The following is an 18,955-nucleotide window of genomic DNA, read 5'->3' on the forward strand; positions in this document are numbered from 1 at the left end:
TGATGACGTAGAGGTAAAGGTTATTTTCCGCGCATGCGCCGCGCGTGTGTCTTCTCGTTAGTAATCCAACATGGCCGCGCTCGTGGGTATCCGTGCGTGCCTCTCCGGTAAGATGTGTGCGGTGTGTGTGCGGTGTGTGTCCTGTGCGGTGCACCTGCGCGGGGTGTGTATGATGCGGTGTGGAGGAGATGAACACCAGGGGTATTAACTGGGGGGTTTAGTCTCGAGCTCGGGGTCAGTGACGTAACGCGGTGAGGTGTCTGTTATGTGGAGCTGAAGCAAGGTCAAGTTTATCACTCCGAGTACAGGGGGAGGGGATCATCATCATCATCATCATCATCATCACAGATTAAACAACAATCAGTGACAGATACAGCAGTATAGAGCAGGCTTATACTGTGTGTGTGTGTGTGTGTGTGTGTGTGTGAGAGAGAGAGAGAGGTAAGTGAGTGGTGTATAAACCTGACCAGTCAGAAGGTGTGTTTGTGTGTGTGTATATATCTCACTTTTGTCCTGTATGTGTGTGTGTGTGTGTGTGTTCTTCAGCGCTCCAGCTCTCCTCCCCGAGTCTCCTGCACAGCTCCTACAAACTGGTGAGGTCTCCCTACACCCCACTGTCTCCTTACACACACACACACACACACACACACACACACACACAGAGAGTGAGAGTGAGATCACTCTGAATATTCACATAAAAAAAAGTATTTCAAATCTAAACTAAAAAAAAAAACTAAGGCACACTGTAAAATAAGTAATTATACAAAAACACCAAGTTGTGCAACTTATCTTTCAGAACTTAAAGTTCTCTTCTCTTGGCTCGCTGATAATTTTATCGCTCACATCCATTTTACAGCCCACAACAAAACGCTCCCTCAAATTAATACACAGCTCACTGTTTGCGTCTCCGTAATCGCTTCTTCTTCGCCGGTGTTTACTGGCGGCTTGCATCTGCGCACTGTGTCACGCCAAACAAATACTAAATTAATTGAAAGAAGCTTTGAGGCAGAAGATTTTGCCTCGATAATTTTTGATAATTGCAATTGAATTACTCGAGGTACTTTCGTTTCAGCCCTAGCAGACGCTAATGAATATTAATGAGTATGCAAATGTAACTGTCATGTGATGGGGTGTCTGTGCCCTCGTTTTGACATTTTAATGATCCAAGTTACCTGAATGAGACCGAACTGTTTTAGTGTGTGTGTGTTGTGTTTATATGATCTGTTCTGATATTCCTGTAAATGATGCGGATCAGTGAGTCGGGTTTATTGGGATGAATATGGATCTCTGCTCGTGTTTCAGTGTGCGGTTCCTCTGAGCCGGAGGAGTTTCGCTGCCGACGCTAAGAAGGTGTTCTCCCGTGATAAACCTCACGTGAATATAGGAACCATCGGTCACGTGGACCACGGGAAGACCACGCTCACCGCCGCCATCACCAAGGGTAACACACACACACACACACACACACACACACACACACACGCTAAGAGTTAACATTATAACTGTACTGAAGCCGAGAATAACTTTATTTTCTGTGTGTGTGTGTGTCAGTGCTGGCTGAGGCTGGTGGTGCGCGCTATAAGAAGTATGAAGACATTGATAACGCTCCTGAAGAGAAAGCCAGAGGCATCACCATCAACGCCTCGCATGTGGAGTACACGACCGCTAACAGGCACTACGCGCACACAGACTGTCCCGGTCACGCCGACTATGTCAAGGTGTGTATATACATACAAACGCACACACACACGGCATTTTCCATCTACCTATCTGTGTCAATACGTCTGTCTGACACTCTGTGTATGTGTGTTTTTGCGTGTAGAACATGATCACAGGCACGGCTCAGCTGGACGGCTGTATCCTGGTGGTGGCGGCGACGGACGGTCAGATGCCCCAGACGCGTGAGCACCTCCTGCTGGCCCGTCAGATCGGCGTGCAGCACGTGGTGGTGTACATCAACAAGGCGGACGCCGTGGACGACCCTGAGCTCTTGCAGCTTGTCGAGCTCGAGATCCGAGAGCTGCTCAGCGAGTTCGGATACGACGGAGACAACACACCCGTCATCAGTGGCTCGGCCCTCTGCGCCCTCGAGGTACTAACGGAGAGACGGGGAGGAGGGGGGTCGATCAGTTATATGCCAGACCATTAATTGCATTAAAAACAAACATCAGAAGTTTAAAGTGAATCCGGAACTGTACCGGAAGCCAGTGAAGGGAATCCAGGATTGGTGTGATGTGATCATATTTCTGACTATTGGTCAGCATACGAGCCGCAGCATTCTGCACAAGTTGCAGACGATGTAGACAAACTTGAGTGATTCCAACATAAAGTGCGTTGCAGTAATCTAGCCGCAAACTAATAAAAGAATGAATGGCTTTCTCCAGGTCGCTCCGATTCAAAAACGGTTTAACCTTTGCGAGGGGGCGAAGATGAAAAAATCCTGCCCTGATAACAGAGTTAATGTGTGTCTGAAAGTTTAAACTGCTGTCTAAAGTCACCCCCATTTTTTTGACTGCTTGGCTTAAATGAGGAACCGGAGAATCAAGACCAGCAGTGATAAAACTAGAAAAATTGGGGGGACCAAACATAATAGATTCTGTTTTACTCTTATTCACACAGAGACAATTTTAATCAAGTTAAATGTCATGCAGACAACTGTGGATCGATTTAAGTGCATCAGATGAATTTGGCACAACTGGCAGATAGATTTGTAAATCATCTGCATACAGATGAAATAATCGATCCTAATGTCAGCATGTACAAATAAAACGGGGCCCAAAATGGAACCCTGTGGAACACCAGAGGTAAAAGGGGCTGAGGAGGAAGAGATAGCACCAGTCATGACAGAGAAAGTCCTATTTGTTAAATATGACCTAAACCATTGTAGTATGGGAACTTGAAGGCCAACTTCTTGTGCCAGATGTGTCAGGAGAATCAGGTGGACAACAGTGTCAAAAGCTGCAGTGAGGTCCAAACTCTAGAGCACAGGTTTTTGGAATCAAGGGACAGAAGGATGTCATTCCATGTGAAACATTCTTAACTTATCGTTATTGTGTGTGTGTGTGTGTGTGTGTGTGTGTGTGTGTGTGTATAGAACCGGCAGCCTGAGCTGGGAGTGAACTCCATCATGAAGCTGCTGGAGGTAGTGGATGAGTTCATCCCTCTGCCCAAGAGAGACCTGGACAAACCCTTCCTGCTGCCCATTGAGGGAGTCTACTCTATACCAGGTGTGTGTGTGTCTTCACAATAAATGTGCAACACTCCAACACAACTGAATTACTTAATGATTTTCTAGACACAGCGAATCAAATGAATAGAGTCAGCCCAGGGAGTCGTTTTAAATTAATCAGATCAGGGAGTCGTTTTAAATTAATCAGATCAGGGAGTCGCTTTAGTGCGTCTGATCGGGGAATCGCTTTAGGGCGTCTAATCGGGGAGTCGCTTTAGGGCGTCTGATCAGGGAGTCGCTTTAGGGCGTCTGATCAGGGAGTCGCTTTAGGGCGTCTGATCAGGGAGTCGCTTTAGGGCGTCTGATCAGGGAGTCGCTTTAGGGCGTCTGATCAGGGAGTCGCTTTAGGGCGTCTGATCAGGGAGTCGCTTTAGAGAATCAAACTTGTACATCAATCAGCTCCAACTGTAATTGAACTAATTGGATTTTTACAGTCGGTTTATTTATTTTATTCGTGACTGAGAATTATGTGACCTGGGAACACCATCACTGACTCTCTGTCTCAGATGGTCTCTGATTGGTTGAGACATTATTACATCATGATATATGCAGTGTGTGTTGTTTACAAATTATGTCTATAAAATAGTCTAAAATTGACCTGTAATGGTGTTGCACTGTGTGTGTGTGTGTGCGTGCGCGCGCAGGTCGTGGTACGGTGGTGACGGGCACTCTGGAGAGGGGAGTGATCAAAAAAGGAGACGAGTGTGAGTTTGTGGGACACAACCGCTCTGCCAAGTCAGTGGTCACAGGTGAGTGTAGCTGTGTGTGTAAGAGAGTTCGACTCCTTTAAGATCATGGAGGAACAATGATGTGGATGATGCTGTGTGTGTGGGTGTGTGTAGGTATCGAGATGTTTCACCAGTCTCTGGACCGCGCGGAGGCGGGGGATAACCTGGGCGCGCTGGTGCGTGGTATGAAGAGGGAGGACATGAGACGAGGCGTGGTGATGTGTAAACCAGGCTCAGTCCAGCCTCATCAGAAAATTAAAGCTCAGGTGTGTGTGTGAGAGAGAGATTGTGTGACGTCATCTTGTTACTGAAACAAATTAAAGTTTACACTCACAAGTACTCACTGCATGGTCTGTGTGTGTGTGTGTGTGTGTGTGTGTGTGTGTGTGTGTGTGTGTGTGTGCGCGCGCAGGTGTACGTACTGAGTAAAGAGGAAGGTGGCAGACACAAGCCTTTCGTCACCAACTTCATGCCGGTCATGTTCTCCCTCACCTGGGACATGGCCTGCAGGATCCAGCTCCCTGATGGCAAGGTAACACACACACACACACACACACACACACAGATATTTCAGTGTCCCACTGTAATACACATTGTCCTCATCTCTCTTTCTCTCTCTCTCCCTGTGTAGGAGATGGTGATGCCCGGCGAGGACACGTCCCTCACTCTGACCCTGAGACAGCCCATGGTGTTGGAGAAAGGTCAGAGGTTCACGCTGAGGGACGGGAACAGGACCATCGGCACGGGGCTCGTCACGGACATCTTGACCGCCACAGCCGAGGACCAGCACAACTGGGGCTGAGACTGACTGGGGGGAGGGGCTGGGGGTATCGGGGCGGGGTTACTGTGACTGAGGGTGGGGTTACAGACAGTAAGGGCGGGGCAGGAACTCATCCAAGCTTGTGACTCGATCAGATTTGCGTTAGTATGAACAGCCACGGTTTATTATTTCCTGCTCTCTCTTACAAACACACACACACACACACACACACACACGTTCCAAAACTTTGTTCCCTCCATCACTTTCAGTTTGTAAGATGTACTCTGTGAGATCTGATACAGGCAGCAAACTAGCCACCATCCTGTTTAGAATGCTAACCCGACGTTGTGCTAATTTGCTAGCTTACTCCCTAGTCATCGTACCAAGCACTTAGCTAACTAGCTTCTGCTAATTATCTCTCTTGCTGGCATGCTAGCAGAGCATCCATCAGCCTGGAGAAATGCCGAGTCTCAAACCATGCCAGTTACATTTTTTTTATTTGTTTCTTAGAGCGCAAACCAAAATTTTAGCGAATAGACCTTTTCTGTTGGCTAATTAGGGAGTCTGTTGATGTGCTAGCGGAGCTCGAGTCATCCTGGAGAAACACAGAGTCGTTTACATTGAGCCTGAGATAATTAGCTGTCAGGAATCGGTCATTTAAACACGCTAACAGAACTCGTGGATCCTTTCGGTTTCTTTGAATTGAACATGAAGCCGTGCTGTTTTTCAGGGTAAGAGGACGAGGCTGGAGATCCTACGTTGGGGGCACACACACACACACACACACACACACACACACACACACAAAGGGAGTTTTGAGGTTCTATACTGTCTGCTTTTTGCTTATGAAATGTCTCTGTGATGATGGCTATGTGGCTGATGTAATAAATGTATTTAATACAGCTCTTGACTCCGCCCACTGTTTTCAGAACAGAAGAAAGTCTTGCTTTATGATCGGGACAAATTAATGAAAAACGCAAATCAGTCTATGGCGCCCTCTAGAGACTATTTTGAGCATGCTTTATTTTCTTCACTATTGAGGAGAGTTTAAGTTTCGGTACGTGCTGAACACACACCCTGAGGTCGAGTACTCTGTCGTTTCCCCCAGGTTTTCAGTTCCCCTGTGGATTCTCAGCTCTGTGACTCTCGGGTCCTGTTTAGGATCTGCCACATGGGGACTAAACATTCTCCTGAGCCTGTGTTGTAACCAGACCATTGCAAATATGGCACCGCACCTGTGTAAAGGGTACTCGTTAGTTTTGTTTTAGTCTGTGATGTGTTGTAAGGCAGCATTAAAGGTCCTGTATTTTACTATTTCTCTAACGAGTTAATACTTGTTTAAATCCTAGCTAATACAAATATGGACTAAAAGCAGGGAATGTTTTTCTCTCTGCAGTGTTTTGTTAGCACACACGCACAGGAAACCTGAATGTTTTCACTTGATAGTTACATTTTGTTGTTATTAATACAATTTGACCCCCGCCCTTCCCTTTTTCATGCTCTGTTGTATAAATTATCTGATTTCTCCATGCACAGCAACGTTCAAAGCACTCTTTAATAAGTTAACTTTGACGTGAAAGCTCCTTCATATAAATTGGGTCTCAATTTTTGGAAACAGGAAGACATTGTGTTGTATAAAATCATCTTCTGGATGTTCTTTTCCTTTACCATTTTTTTTTTTTTTTTTGCACTGAAATGGTATTGCCAGGTACTGCCAGTAAGATTTAAGACTGTTCCATCCATGTGTGCCCAAAAGGTGCCACTGTTTCCCCAGTTTTTCTATGTGGTGGTGTGTTGTTATTCCCATACCACCTATCCTGTACACAGTGGCAGGCTGGACCTATCCCAGTAGACTGAGGAAACAGTGGGGATTACACCCTGTGCACACACTCACACACTTAACACCACAAAGCTGGTTAAGAGAGCTCAGCAGTGGCTGTACTTTCTTAGGAGGGTGAGGAAACTCCTCTTAAACTTCTACAGCTGCACAATCAAGAGCATCTTGACTAACTACATCACCGTGTGGTACGACAGTACTACTGTTAGGGACAGCAAACGCCTGCAGAGAGTGATGATGACTGCTGAAAAGATTACAAGGACTTCGCTGCCAAACCTGCAGAGCATTTACCCTGCATAATTTGCACAATACATAGACTGTTTACAATACAGTGGAACCTCGGTTTGCGAGTCTGCAAGACAAGCAAAACTTTTCAATACATTTTGACTTGGAAAACAAACTTGGTTTACGAGTACCGAGAAAATAATCCTTTTTTTGGGGGGGGGGCTGTGAAACGAATAATCTGAGTTTTCATTATTTGGGGAAAACTCAGATTAAAACCATATGATTTGATTTCATATTTTCATATTCTGCTTTTAATTCTGTTTGATATATCTTTTTATATACCGATATATATATCTTTTTATACATATATATTATTCTGTTTTATTTTAATTTTCACTTTTTAGTGGCCACCACTGGGGGACAGCAAAGGAAGAATTTCCTTGTACAGGAGAACATGTTTCTTTACTTTGCATGTGACAATAAAACTTGAAACTTAACATTCAGGCTAATCTGCATGTCTTTGGACTATGGAAGGCTCTCCATTTGTTTGTTTTGTTGGTTAATTTATTGTTTAGGAAACGCCTCTACTTTTTTTACCGACATTTGCTAGAAAATGTATTCTGCTATGACCATGACTGGCTGTAACATAATTGGGGGCTTGTCCAGGATCCCAATCATTTAACAGCCAGCCATGTTGATTGTACAGAATTTTTTCCTCTCTGTCTATATCTAATGTAATAAATGCACTCATTACATTTACTCACTGCTGTAAGGCCTGCGTAAATAAGAAGCGGTTTCATAAAAAATATATATGTAAACTGTATTGTATGGACTGTATATAACAGCGATTTTTTTTTGTTCCTCCTTTTGAAAATAAAGTACTGTATTAGCAGAACTTTTCTCTGTGTCATATGCTATTTTACATTTAGGCATTTGGCAGACGCTCTTATCCAGAGCGACTTACAAAAAGTGCTTTAAAGTCTACATCATTGGATACATACTTAATTTTACCCATGTCTGATCTTCTCCAGTGACAACCACAAGGTCCAGAAACCTCTCTGTTGTAGTAGCCCAGCCCAAAAGCCCAGTCTCATGTCACAGAAATCATCTGCAGTAGGGCTAAAGGAGTTATGTCAAAGACTTGAGTTGTCTTCCATATTAACTTGGACTTGCCCTTAGACATAATACATATTTAAAAAAAAAAATTTTTATCTATGTTTGCATTGGCTTTTCTTTCCTAATGCACAAAGTTTGACAAAATAAAATTCTGTCCAGCACATAAGAGCAGCTGGGTGTAAACACAAGGGAGGAAGCACAGAAGCAGCTCCATGTCATGCTACATTACCTGATGTGCACACTCCGCACAGGACAATATAGGGCATCGGTTAAGGCTGTTGGTTACTGATTAGAAGGTTAAGCCCCAACACCATCAAATTGCCACAGTTGAGCCTTGATCAAAGCCCTCAACACTATCTGCTCCAGTTTTAAATATTCTTGGTGACTCTTGTCGCACATCGAGTAAAACTGTACACTTTTTTTAATCAAACTGTCAATTTGTGAAACTAGAGCACTAGAGTACACTGTACAGATTTCATTACATATGTTATTGGTGGTCTTTCGGCTGAACAGCGGAATATCCAGTCCGCACAACAACTTGGCACAGGGTCTACGCCGGATGCCCTTCCTGACGCAACCCTCCCATTTTATCCGGGCTTGGGATCGGTGGCTGGGGTTTGACTCTGGCTGGGAATCAAACCCGGGCCTTTCGCATGGCAGACGAAACACCCACCACTGAGCCACCAGCGCCCTAACACATTTTATTACATATGAAACATTTTATGTACAACAAGTGACTGACTTTATTTATTTATTTTTATTATTAATTACATGTCTTAAAACAAAATTATTATATTTTACAAAAATACAGCCTGATTTATAGCACAGCTCATGGTTATGGTCCTAAAATAAAACACAGCTCATTGCCAACTGGATTCATAAATAACACTGGCCTGACCCAAGAGTACATATTAATCAATCTTACATCATGCCAGTAGAGGGCAGTATTTCTTTTTACCCTTATGATGGACATTACACTCATTGCTAGAATTCATCTGGTCCAAGCAGTTCTAGATAAAAAGAGTGGTTTGAACTTTTTTTTTGCATTTAACTGGTACAGATAAGATCTTCAGTTTTAAATAAAAAAAATTGGTTTAAACTCCTGAAAAATCAAGTAAATTAAGAGCTAGCGCTGTAGATGTGACAACATGAGGAAGCAGAACCACGTGATCAAACATCAACACCACCACTTTGTTCAGCACAAAGTTTTCTACTAATATTGTTAATAATAATATTCTGAAAATTTTTCTCCTTTTTCTAGCTTCTATTGAGGTTTCCCAATGGACAAACTCCAGTTGTAAATAATGAGTCTGGCTCCAAAAATGTTCATCACAGACTTGTTCAAAGGTATAACAGATATAAGCATGTCTACAGCCTGATATGAAAAATGTTTTTGGTCTCCATAGCTAGATTTTTTTCACTATACAGTAACTCATCAGTTAATACAAAAATAAAATAAGCAATAAAATTATGCATAATTAGGGGTGTGGTCGATTTGAGTGTCAGCTGCCTTGCAGAGGTCAAACTGCTAGCGGTCCGCTATACATCACTTTAGCTAACTATGGTAATTGTAGTTTAACTTATCACATAAAAAAACTGACACAGGAAGTTGACAAAGAACGGCGTGTAAGGTACAGATGGTGGAGTTCAATCAAATGCAAAGTGATGTTAGCATATACATTAACCTTAGCCACCTTAGCATTTTAGCTATGCTAGCTAGGTTGTGGTGACTGAGGTAAGGAGGTTTGAGGTCGTCCTGAAGTCCTTTAATTTACAATTAACAGATCGATTAAATCGGGGGGGATTATAAAACTTGAACAGTTCTGAGAACAGTTACAGCATCTTTTTACAGAACTCTAGGCTCTGTCTGATTCTAGAACTGTTTGTTTTTTATCAATGAATTTTAGTTTTAGGATTTCTCCAATGGAATGTCTCCAGAACAGGTTTCTCAATCTCTACCCCATTTTCTCGACATCTGCTCCGCTAACAGAACAGAGAAGTTAACATAGCATGTCACATTAGAACAAGAGATACATCAAACCATTTAGCTTCTTCTGTCCATCCCACCACCATGTTCAGTCTCTGTAACAATCATCCATTCGCTCATTTATTGCTGATGGTTCTGGTAAGACTCCAGTATGAGCTGAGAGTTAGGCTGGACCTTCGACTACAGCCTGGAGGAAGCCTTCATTAACAGCATGCTACCTGCCGATGACCCACAGCGTGTACTGGTGTCTAAACACCTAGAGAGCTCAAGACCTCAAAAGACCACTCAGTGTCTGTGACCAGTGGAAGTCACCGTGTACAGAGAAGGAGCTGCTGTTCTCATTCATAACAATCCTGATACAGTCCACAATGAACTGTACTGTATCCTTATCCTTTATTTTTTCCTTTTTTATAATTTATATTATTTGTGTCCTGTATTATTACTCCCTGGGTGGTTAGTAAATTGTATGTGTGTATGTGAGCGTGTGTGTGTGTGTGTCTGTCTTTTAAGTCTGTCACACATGTCATGTATTATGTAAGTCCTTGTCTTCTGTCCATGCACTCATACCATCCTGAAAAAAACAACAACACATACGCTGTCTTTAGAATGTGAAGTTTTGGGACCTGATTAAGCAAACGCACACACACACACACACACACACACACACACACACACACACACACAGATCTCACCTTCATCCACAGTTTGTGAGCTGGTGTGTGCTCTTGTACCAGGACATATGGAGCCAGCCATGTTCTCATAGGACTCTGAGAATGAAAGGAAAAGAGAGGAAGTTGATTAGTTTGTCTAATTTTATCAACATTAGGAAAAGCTGATGCCTCACTCACACACACACACACACACACACACATGCACACACCTGTGTCTGTCTGTTCCAGGTTGCGTTTGCCCTCTACATCAGGATCGACATAATCTACAGACACGCAGAGTAATGTACAATTTATACATACTGTATATACAATGTGTGTGTGTGTGTGTGTATAAGAGAGAGAGAGAGAGAGAGAGAGAGAGAGTACCATCATCCCCAGTGCTGAGTGCATTCTTTAGTCTGGGCTGGCGAGGATGAGAATACACACACCCGTCCATGTTCTCATACGACTCTACAGAGAGAGAGAAAGAGTTAACAAGTACAAATGTCTGTGTGTGTGTGTGTGTGTGTGTGTGTGTGTGTGTGTGTGTGTGTGTGTGTGTGTACTGTAATACCAGTCTCTCTAAGGTTCTTAAGTGGTTGAAGGTAGGTGGAGTTGTCTGTATCTGTCCCATCAGGAGTGATATAATCTGAACCAGAGAAAGTGGACAGTGAAGATTTGTACTGCAACATGAGACTGATCGAGTGATGAGAGTAATACAGGGGTGAAGGTGTGATAAATCATTTTAAATAGAATCTAACAGAATCCCTTTCCCACACCCCCCACACTCCCTTCCTACACTCCCTCCCTACACCCCCCCACACTGCCTTTCTACACCCCCCACACACACTCCCTCCCTACACCCCCCCCACACACACTCCCTCCCTACACCCCCCCCACACACACTCCCTCCCTACACCCCCCACACACACACACACTCCCTCCCTACACCCCCCCACACACACTCCCTCCCTACACCACCCCCACACTCCCTTCCAAAAGTTTTGAGAATGACACAAATATTAGTTTTCACAAAGTTTGCTGCTAAACTGCTTTTAGATCTTTGTTTCAGTTGTTTCTGTGATGTACTAAAATATAATTAAAAGCGCTTCATAAGTTTCAACGGCTTTTATCGACAATTACATGACATTGATGCAAAGAGTCAGTATTTGCAGTATTTGAACCTTCTTTTTCAGGACCTCTGCAATTCGACTGGGCTCTCAATCAACTTCTGGGCCAAATTCTGACTGATAGCAACTTATTCTTTCATAATCGATTCTTGGAGTTTGTCAATCAGTGAGTTTCTGTTTGTCCTCCCGCCTCTTGAGGATTGACCACAAGTTTTCAATTGAATTAAGATCTGGGGAGTTTCCAGGCCATGGACAATGGCAATTTCAACGTTTTGGTCCCCGAGCCACTTAGTTATCACTTTTGCCTTATGGCACGGGGCTCCATCATGTTGGAAAATGCATTGTTCTTCACCAAACTGTTGTTGGATTGTTGGAAGAAGTTGCTGTTGGAGGGTGTTTTGGTACCATTCTTTATTCATGGCTGTGTTTTTGGGCAAAACTGTGAGTGAGCCCACTCTCTTGGATGAGAAGCAACCCCACACATGAATGGTCTTAGGATGCTTTACTGTTGGCATGACACAGGACTGATGGTAGCGCTCACCTTTTCTTCTCCGCACAAGCCTTTTTCCAGATGCCCCAAACAATAGGAAAGAGGCTTCATCAGAGAATATGACTTTGCCCCAGTCCTCAGCAGTCTATTCATTTCATTCATTTTTTTTTGGAGAAAAGTGGCTTCTTTGCTGCCCTTCTTGACACCAGGCCATCTTCCAAAAGTCTTCGCCTCACTGTGGGTGCAGATGCGCTCACACCTGCCTGCTGCCATTCCTGAGCGAGTTCTGCACTGGTAGCACTCTGATCCCACAGCTGAATCCTCTTTAGGAGACGATCCTGGCGCTTGCTGGACTTTCTTAGATGCCCTGAAGCCTTCTTAACAAGAATTGAACCTCTTTCCTTGAAGTTCTTGATGATCCTATAAATAGTTAATTTAGGTGCAATCTTAGGAGCCACAATATCCTTGCCTGTGAAGCCATTTTTATGCAATGCAGTGATGGCTACACGCGTTTCTTTGCAGGTCACCATGGTTAACAATGGAAAAATAGTGATTTTAAGCATCACCCTCCTTTTAACATGTCAAGTCTGCCATTCTAACCCAATCAGCCTCATATAATGATCTCCTCGTCAACATTCTCACCTGAGTTAACAAGACGATTACTGAAATGATCTCAGCAGGTCCTTTAATGACAGCAATGAAATGCGGTGGAAAGGCTTTTTTGGGATTAAGTTAATTTTCATGGCAAAGAAGGACTCTGCAAATCATCTGATCACTCTTCATAACATTCTGGACTTACGCAGCAACTTTTTCAATTTCCAATATTTATGTAATTCTCTAAACTTTTGGCAACGACTGTACACCATCTCCCTACACTCCCTCCCTACATCCCTCATCCTCTCCCTACACTCTCTCCCTACACTCCCTCCCTACATCCCCCTACACTCCCTCCCTACACCCTGTCCTTACACTCCCTCCCTACGCTCCCTCCCTACACTCCCTCCCTACACTCCCTTCCTACACCCTGTCCTTACACTCCCTCCTCTGCACTAATGCAGTACAAAAAGAAATAAAGAAAGTAAGAGTATATTGACCTGCATCCTGACGGAGGCAGTAGTTGACTTTCTCCTCATTATTGTAGATAATTGATGTAACGTTCTCATAAGACTGAGCCTCTTCTGTGGACACACACACACATACACACAGACACATTTAAAATCTTCATCATGCACAGTAGTGACACTGGAGACTCCTTCCATAATTATTTAATAAAAGTTGATTAAAGTGTTTAAGTTCTGTACCCACTCCTCTGAACGAGCTGCTACTATGTAAATAATACCATATTAGATTATGTGTATTTGTATTGTATAAACATGTACCGCTATCAGAGCTGCTGTTCTGAAGTAATAAACAAGACCTTCTAACCAATCAGAGAGCAGAACTTACGTTTTTTGAGGTTTCCTTCAGAATTTCTACAACTCTGCAGTTGGCGTATGTCCTTGCTCTCCCCCTTGGTTTGTTGACTGCAAAACACACACACACGCACACACACACACTTCTGAGCATGCCTCAAATACTGTGGGTGTTTCAGAACGTTCTGTGACTGTCTCTGAGCTGGTTAAGGAGCTTTAAAGCTACCGTGTGGAACTCAGTCTCAGCCCTTAAAGGTGATGAAAACCTATTTATTGATTCTCGTTTTGACTGAAGCGAGTCTCACACTTTTACTCCCTCGTCTCACCTGGTCCTTCTCAGTTTCAGAGTTATTGTTGACATCTGTTTGTGTGGTTGGAGTATCTTAAGTACCTTGTGTACCCCGAGTACGTGTGTCCTGTCGCGGTCGAGTTCATCACCGTCTTTAGTGCAGCAACTCGTCTGAACATTTCTGCTCACAGAGACGGAGATTAGTGCAGGCTCAAGATATAACAAGTCTTCATAGATGTCAACATGTGTGTGTGTGTGTGTGTGTGTGTGTGTGTGTTGTGAACTCACTTTCTCTGCGACGCTGTGTTTTGTAAACCATTGAGAACAATAGCACTCCAAATACGAAGGCTATTGAAGGAATCACGTACAGCAGCCAGTCTGGACGAGGGGCTAAACACACACCCACACACACACACACACACACAGGGTTTCAGTTTGAAATTCCTGACCCATTACCACTAATTTTTAACCACACACACACACACACACACACACACACACACACACAGAGATGTACCTGTGTTTGAGTTCAGAGCCTGGGTCATGTTGTGTTGACCACCTAATGAGATATTAGAAAATGACCAATACACACACACACACACACACACACACACACACACACACAGAGAAAGTTAGCTTCACAAACTGAACTCAACTGATTTAATTTAAGCCTGTGTAAGTTTTACAGACTTTCTGAGTCTATGCAAAACAACTTGTGTGTGTGTGTGAGAGAGAGAGAACTATATTAAGGCTGTGTAGTTACCCGGCACATACATCTAACACCTGCACACACACAAATTAGCGAAGAGACTTCACACACTTCCTCCTTTAGCACTAACACACTAGTTATCACACACACTGAGACTCATTCCCTCGGTGACTAAAGTACGCTTCCTCTCACACACCAACACACAGGCTTGCACAGGAAAGCACAAAACACCACACTGTGCATGGTGTGTGTGTGTGTGTGTGTGTGTCCTATGTCCCATGGGGATCTGCTGAGCAAACATAATTTCATGCAAAACAGCCTTGTTTCTTGTAAACATTTCACCCATGCACACATGATGGTGTGTGTTAGCAATAATTTAAAGTTTCAACAAATATAACAAACAAAAACTCTGAAAGAACATTATAATGAATAAATATCAAATAAAGTTACAAAGACAAACTTCCTACTAAAGTGTAGCTGAGAGACTCACCAACAACAAAGCAATGAAACATGACCTTCACTAACTTTCATCTTAAAAAAAAAAAAAAATAAAAAAAAAAAATAATAATAATAATAATAATATTTCATCACTTTGCAGTCCATTGATAACGAGATAACCTCCGGACTGTTGATGCAAGCTCAGTTTCTTTGCGTTACATTACTAAGTGTGTCTCATCCACCTACAACACTTTTTAATTGGGTGTTTTACGTTTCGAATCCCACCTTAAAGATTACAAATACATCACACCTTAAAATCAGGGATCTCCCCTGTGCCTTTAAAACCGCTGCTGTAAAACCCAGACAAAAAAAAATCCAACATATACGGTAATGCCCTGACAGCTGTAGGCAGATATCCTGTCCTCCTGTTTATTAATAAAATACTGGTGGAACATCTCAGTCCAAATAAACTCCTTTCTTGATCTGAGTAATTTCAATGAAACTAACTGTAATAACCCTTTTTCATACCGCACAAGTAAAACATGTCCAAATAATTTTAATTAGTTCCTTATACAGTGTTGAACTGCAACCATCAAGCGGTGAACTTTCCTTTCCAAAGATTAATATCTGCGGGTTACTGTATGCTACTTAAAACTTCATCCTCCACTTTATTATATATTTTTTTCAATACCTGGCCATAAGGACCCTTGCACCCAGTATCATTTCTCTTTTTCATTTTTGTTTTCTCTTATGGGCACCTGACTAGTTATTTTTTGTTACAGGAGGGGAATCTTTATTTTAGTAGCATGTTAGGAAGACCACGTATATACTGTATATACAATATATATATATTCAGGCCCTTTCCTGACCCAATCCCCGTGACAACTAACCTGGTGTTGCCCCAGTTTTACATGGTTTGCTGATCGCCTGATCTTCGGCAGTTAATCATTCCTGATTTTTTTTTTTTTAGTTCATTGCTGATAAACTGTTTTGGTCGTTGGTGTTTTATTAAGGTTGGTTGACCTGTGAATGAGTTCACCTGTCGTTGCCTGATAGCTGCCACGTGCACGATCGAAGAGGACAATGTACAGTGGCAAGAAAAAGTATGTCAACCTTTTGGACCTTCATGGTTTTCTGTATTCATTTATCATACAATGTGATCTGATCTTCATCTAAGTCAAGAGTATAGACAAATATAATGTGTCTAAAAACATAACACAAAAATATTCTTTATTGTAAGCGTCACTCATTCAACATTTAAAATGGTAGTGGAAAAAGTAAATAAACCCTTGGAATCAATAACTGGTTGTCTCCGCCCCCTTGGCAGAAATAACCTCAGCCAGACGCTTCCTGTCGCTGCCGATCAGACCTGCACATTGTTCAAGGGGAATTTTTAGCCCATTCTTCCTGGCAGAACTGCTTTGGACGTCTCATGTGTGTGTGTGTCTCTTCAAGTCATTATTTAGCATCTCTATTAGGTTGAGCTCAGGCTCTGACCCGGCCGCTCCAAAAGGTGGATTTTGTGTTTCTGCAGTTGTTCTGTTGTGGACTTGCTCTGGTGTTTTGGGTCATTGTTCTGTTGCATCACTCAACTTCTACAGAGTTTCAGCTGACATGCAGACAGTCTCACATAATCCTGAAGAATGTCTTGACATGCTTGTGAATCTATCTTCCCCTCAATGGCTCCCCAGGCAGCAAAGCAGGCCCAAATCATTTTTTAAAAAGCAGACTTTACGGTCAGGATGATGTGTTCATGATGATACGCAGTGCCATCATGTAGTGCTGTGTATTCAATTTTAGTTTCATCAGTCTATAAAAAAAATTTTGCAAATACCACTGTGGAGTGTCAACGTGCTCATGACCCGTGCAAACTTCAGGCCTGCAGCAATGTTCTTTTTAGTAAGCAGCGTCTTCCTTTGTGGTGTCCTGCCATGGAGACCCTACTTGTTCAATGTTGTACGTACTGTAGACTCATGAACGCAGATGTTAGCCAGTTCCAATCATGCCTTTAAATCTGTATCTTAACCTCACTGAACCTTCGTTGTACTCTTTGCGTCATTTTGACTGGACACCCACTTTTTGGTGGAGGGAGTAGTCCCAAAGTCTCTATTTGTAGATCTTTTGCCTAACTGTTGACGGCTGAATTTCTAAAGTCTTTGAAATCATTTTGTTACTATTTCCAGCTTTATATAAATCAACAATTCTTGATCACAGATCCTCTAACAGCTCTTGCTGGTGAGGCATGGCTCGCATAGGCGTAATCTTCTTGTGTGGAGCAAAGTCAAAAAGTTTGAGTGGTTTTTTTATTCAGTCAAAGTGACTCCAGCCAGCACTCCAGGTTCACTAACACCTGACGCCAGTTAGCGTTTTTAAGGTCATTAACTCAAGGATTCACATACTTTTCTCACACCAGCACTATGATGTTGGTTCTCGATAAAGACGTGAAAGATCAGAATTTTTTGTGTTGTTATTTTAGACACATTATATTGGTTAATGATTTTGACTTAGATAAAGATCAGATCACATTGTATGATAGTTAATGCAGAAAAATATGAATTTCCAAAAGGTTCACATACAGTACTTTTTCTTGCCAATCTATGCTTTTATAGTTATGTGAATTATTTTTACATTTCTACTGCACAAAATGTAGCTTTAAAATCCTTTAATACATGTTCATGTCTAATTACTTAATAATTAAATGAATACAAAACTAAAATCATACTAGTCAGGCCAAGATCAAACAAAACTCTGGGGAAATAAACACCTTGAGTTAAAGATGAGGTTAATAATTGATGTGGTTAAGGTCTTAACTTATTATCTTTTTTAGCTCTGTATCTTTTTTGTTATATTTATTTTATTAATGCAAAGCACTTTGAGCGAAAAAATGTTGTATAAATAAAAGTTTATTGCTAATGACATTATCATTATTAGTCGTAGTAAAATACTGCTAGTAATAACCATAACTGCCACACACACACACACACACACACACACACACACACAAGTACTTTACCTTTAGATTCTGTCATGTTGAGTCCTTTTATAATGTTTCAAGATCCAAACTTGAACCTTCATACAGACATGCACACATTAACACACTAATGAAAGGGTGATGGTAAAAGAGAGAGAGATGAGCAGATGAGGAGAAAACAAAACAGCAGGTGGGACGGAAGACGTAGAGAGAGAGAGATGTAAAGAATAGAGCGAGAGAGAGAGGGAGAGAGATAGAGATGTAAAGAAGAAGTGAAAGTTGTCATAATCGCCCATGCATACACATAAACATGTTGTTCGTTCTGTTGACTAAAAGCGAATAACGGATATGTGAAGCATGCTGTCTTATGCATTTTTTATTTAATTGCCTGCTTTCTTCATAGAAATGCATACACTCATTAACAAACTTCATTAGCATACATCTTGTGTTCCATTATGAAATACCTCTATACTGTTCAGAAGGAGTTGATTAATTTTCCTTTGCAGCTCTGACATCTCATAGATGTGCTCCATGTGCTCCACTAGTTACCACCAGTGCTCGTATGACAAAGTAGTTCATGAACCATCAGGTAACGAGCAAAACATAAACTTTTATTTAATTATATTACCATTTTAATTAAACTTTATATATTTTTCTCATTGTATGGATACGTTTTTTAAAAATATTTCTTATATATTAAAAAAAATATATATATTTTTTTTCTACAGTATTTATTTCTTGTTTATTGTTTTTACATTTTAAGGTCACATTATAATTGTACAGTGTCAATATGTTATTCCTTATTAAGTGTAGATTTAATTCTGATAAAATCCTTGGCAGTATTTATATCTGTTAATAGATATTATTCAATCACAAAAATAAAAACAATGAAATAATCTTTGGTAATGCACAAGAATACATTTTTGTCAAATATGAGTAGACCTGTTTAAAATAAACAAAGAAAAAAATAAAAGTATTAACTAA

General features: G+C 41.8%; 2 protein-coding genes across 2 annotated transcripts; one reads left to right on the forward strand and one right to left on the reverse strand.

Annotated features, from left to right (window-relative positions):
* Positions 1–28: 28 nt before the first annotated feature.
* On the forward strand, positions 29–5,619 carry tufm (Tu translation elongation factor, mitochondrial). Its single transcript, XM_053490270.1, has 10 exons — positions 29–107; positions 547–593; positions 1,303–1,441; positions 1,552–1,718; positions 1,823–2,092; positions 3,095–3,227; positions 3,874–3,978; positions 4,072–4,223; positions 4,370–4,489; positions 4,589–5,619. The coding sequence occupies exons 1-10, from the start codon at positions 71–73 to the stop codon at positions 4,757–4,759; spliced, it is 1,341 nt and encodes a 446-aa protein (XP_053346245.1). The 5' UTR covers positions 29–70; the 3' UTR covers positions 4,760–5,619.
* Positions 5,620–8,628: 3,009 nt separating this feature from the next.
* LOC128516002 (uncharacterized) lies at positions 8,629–18,179 on the reverse strand. Its single transcript, XM_053490303.1, has 11 exons — positions 18,014–18,179; positions 14,371–14,412; positions 14,142–14,243; positions 13,956–14,034; positions 13,599–13,675; positions 13,247–13,330; positions 11,107–11,181; positions 10,920–11,003; positions 10,763–10,816; positions 10,575–10,649; positions 8,629–10,453 (listed from the first exon to the last, which is right to left on the reverse strand). The coding sequence occupies exons 1-11, from the start codon at positions 18,027–18,029 to the stop codon at positions 10,413–10,415; spliced, it is 729 nt and encodes a 242-aa protein (XP_053346278.1). The 5' UTR covers positions 18,030–18,179; the 3' UTR covers positions 8,629–10,412.
* Between the last annotated feature and the right edge of the window lie 776 nt (positions 18,180–18,955).

This window comes from Clarias gariepinus, chromosome 28 (genome assembly GCF_024256425.1).
Source record: "Clarias gariepinus isolate MV-2021 ecotype Netherlands chromosome 28, CGAR_prim_01v2, whole genome shotgun sequence".
Taxonomy (NCBI): domain Eukaryota; kingdom Metazoa; phylum Chordata; class Actinopteri; order Siluriformes; family Clariidae; genus Clarias; species Clarias gariepinus.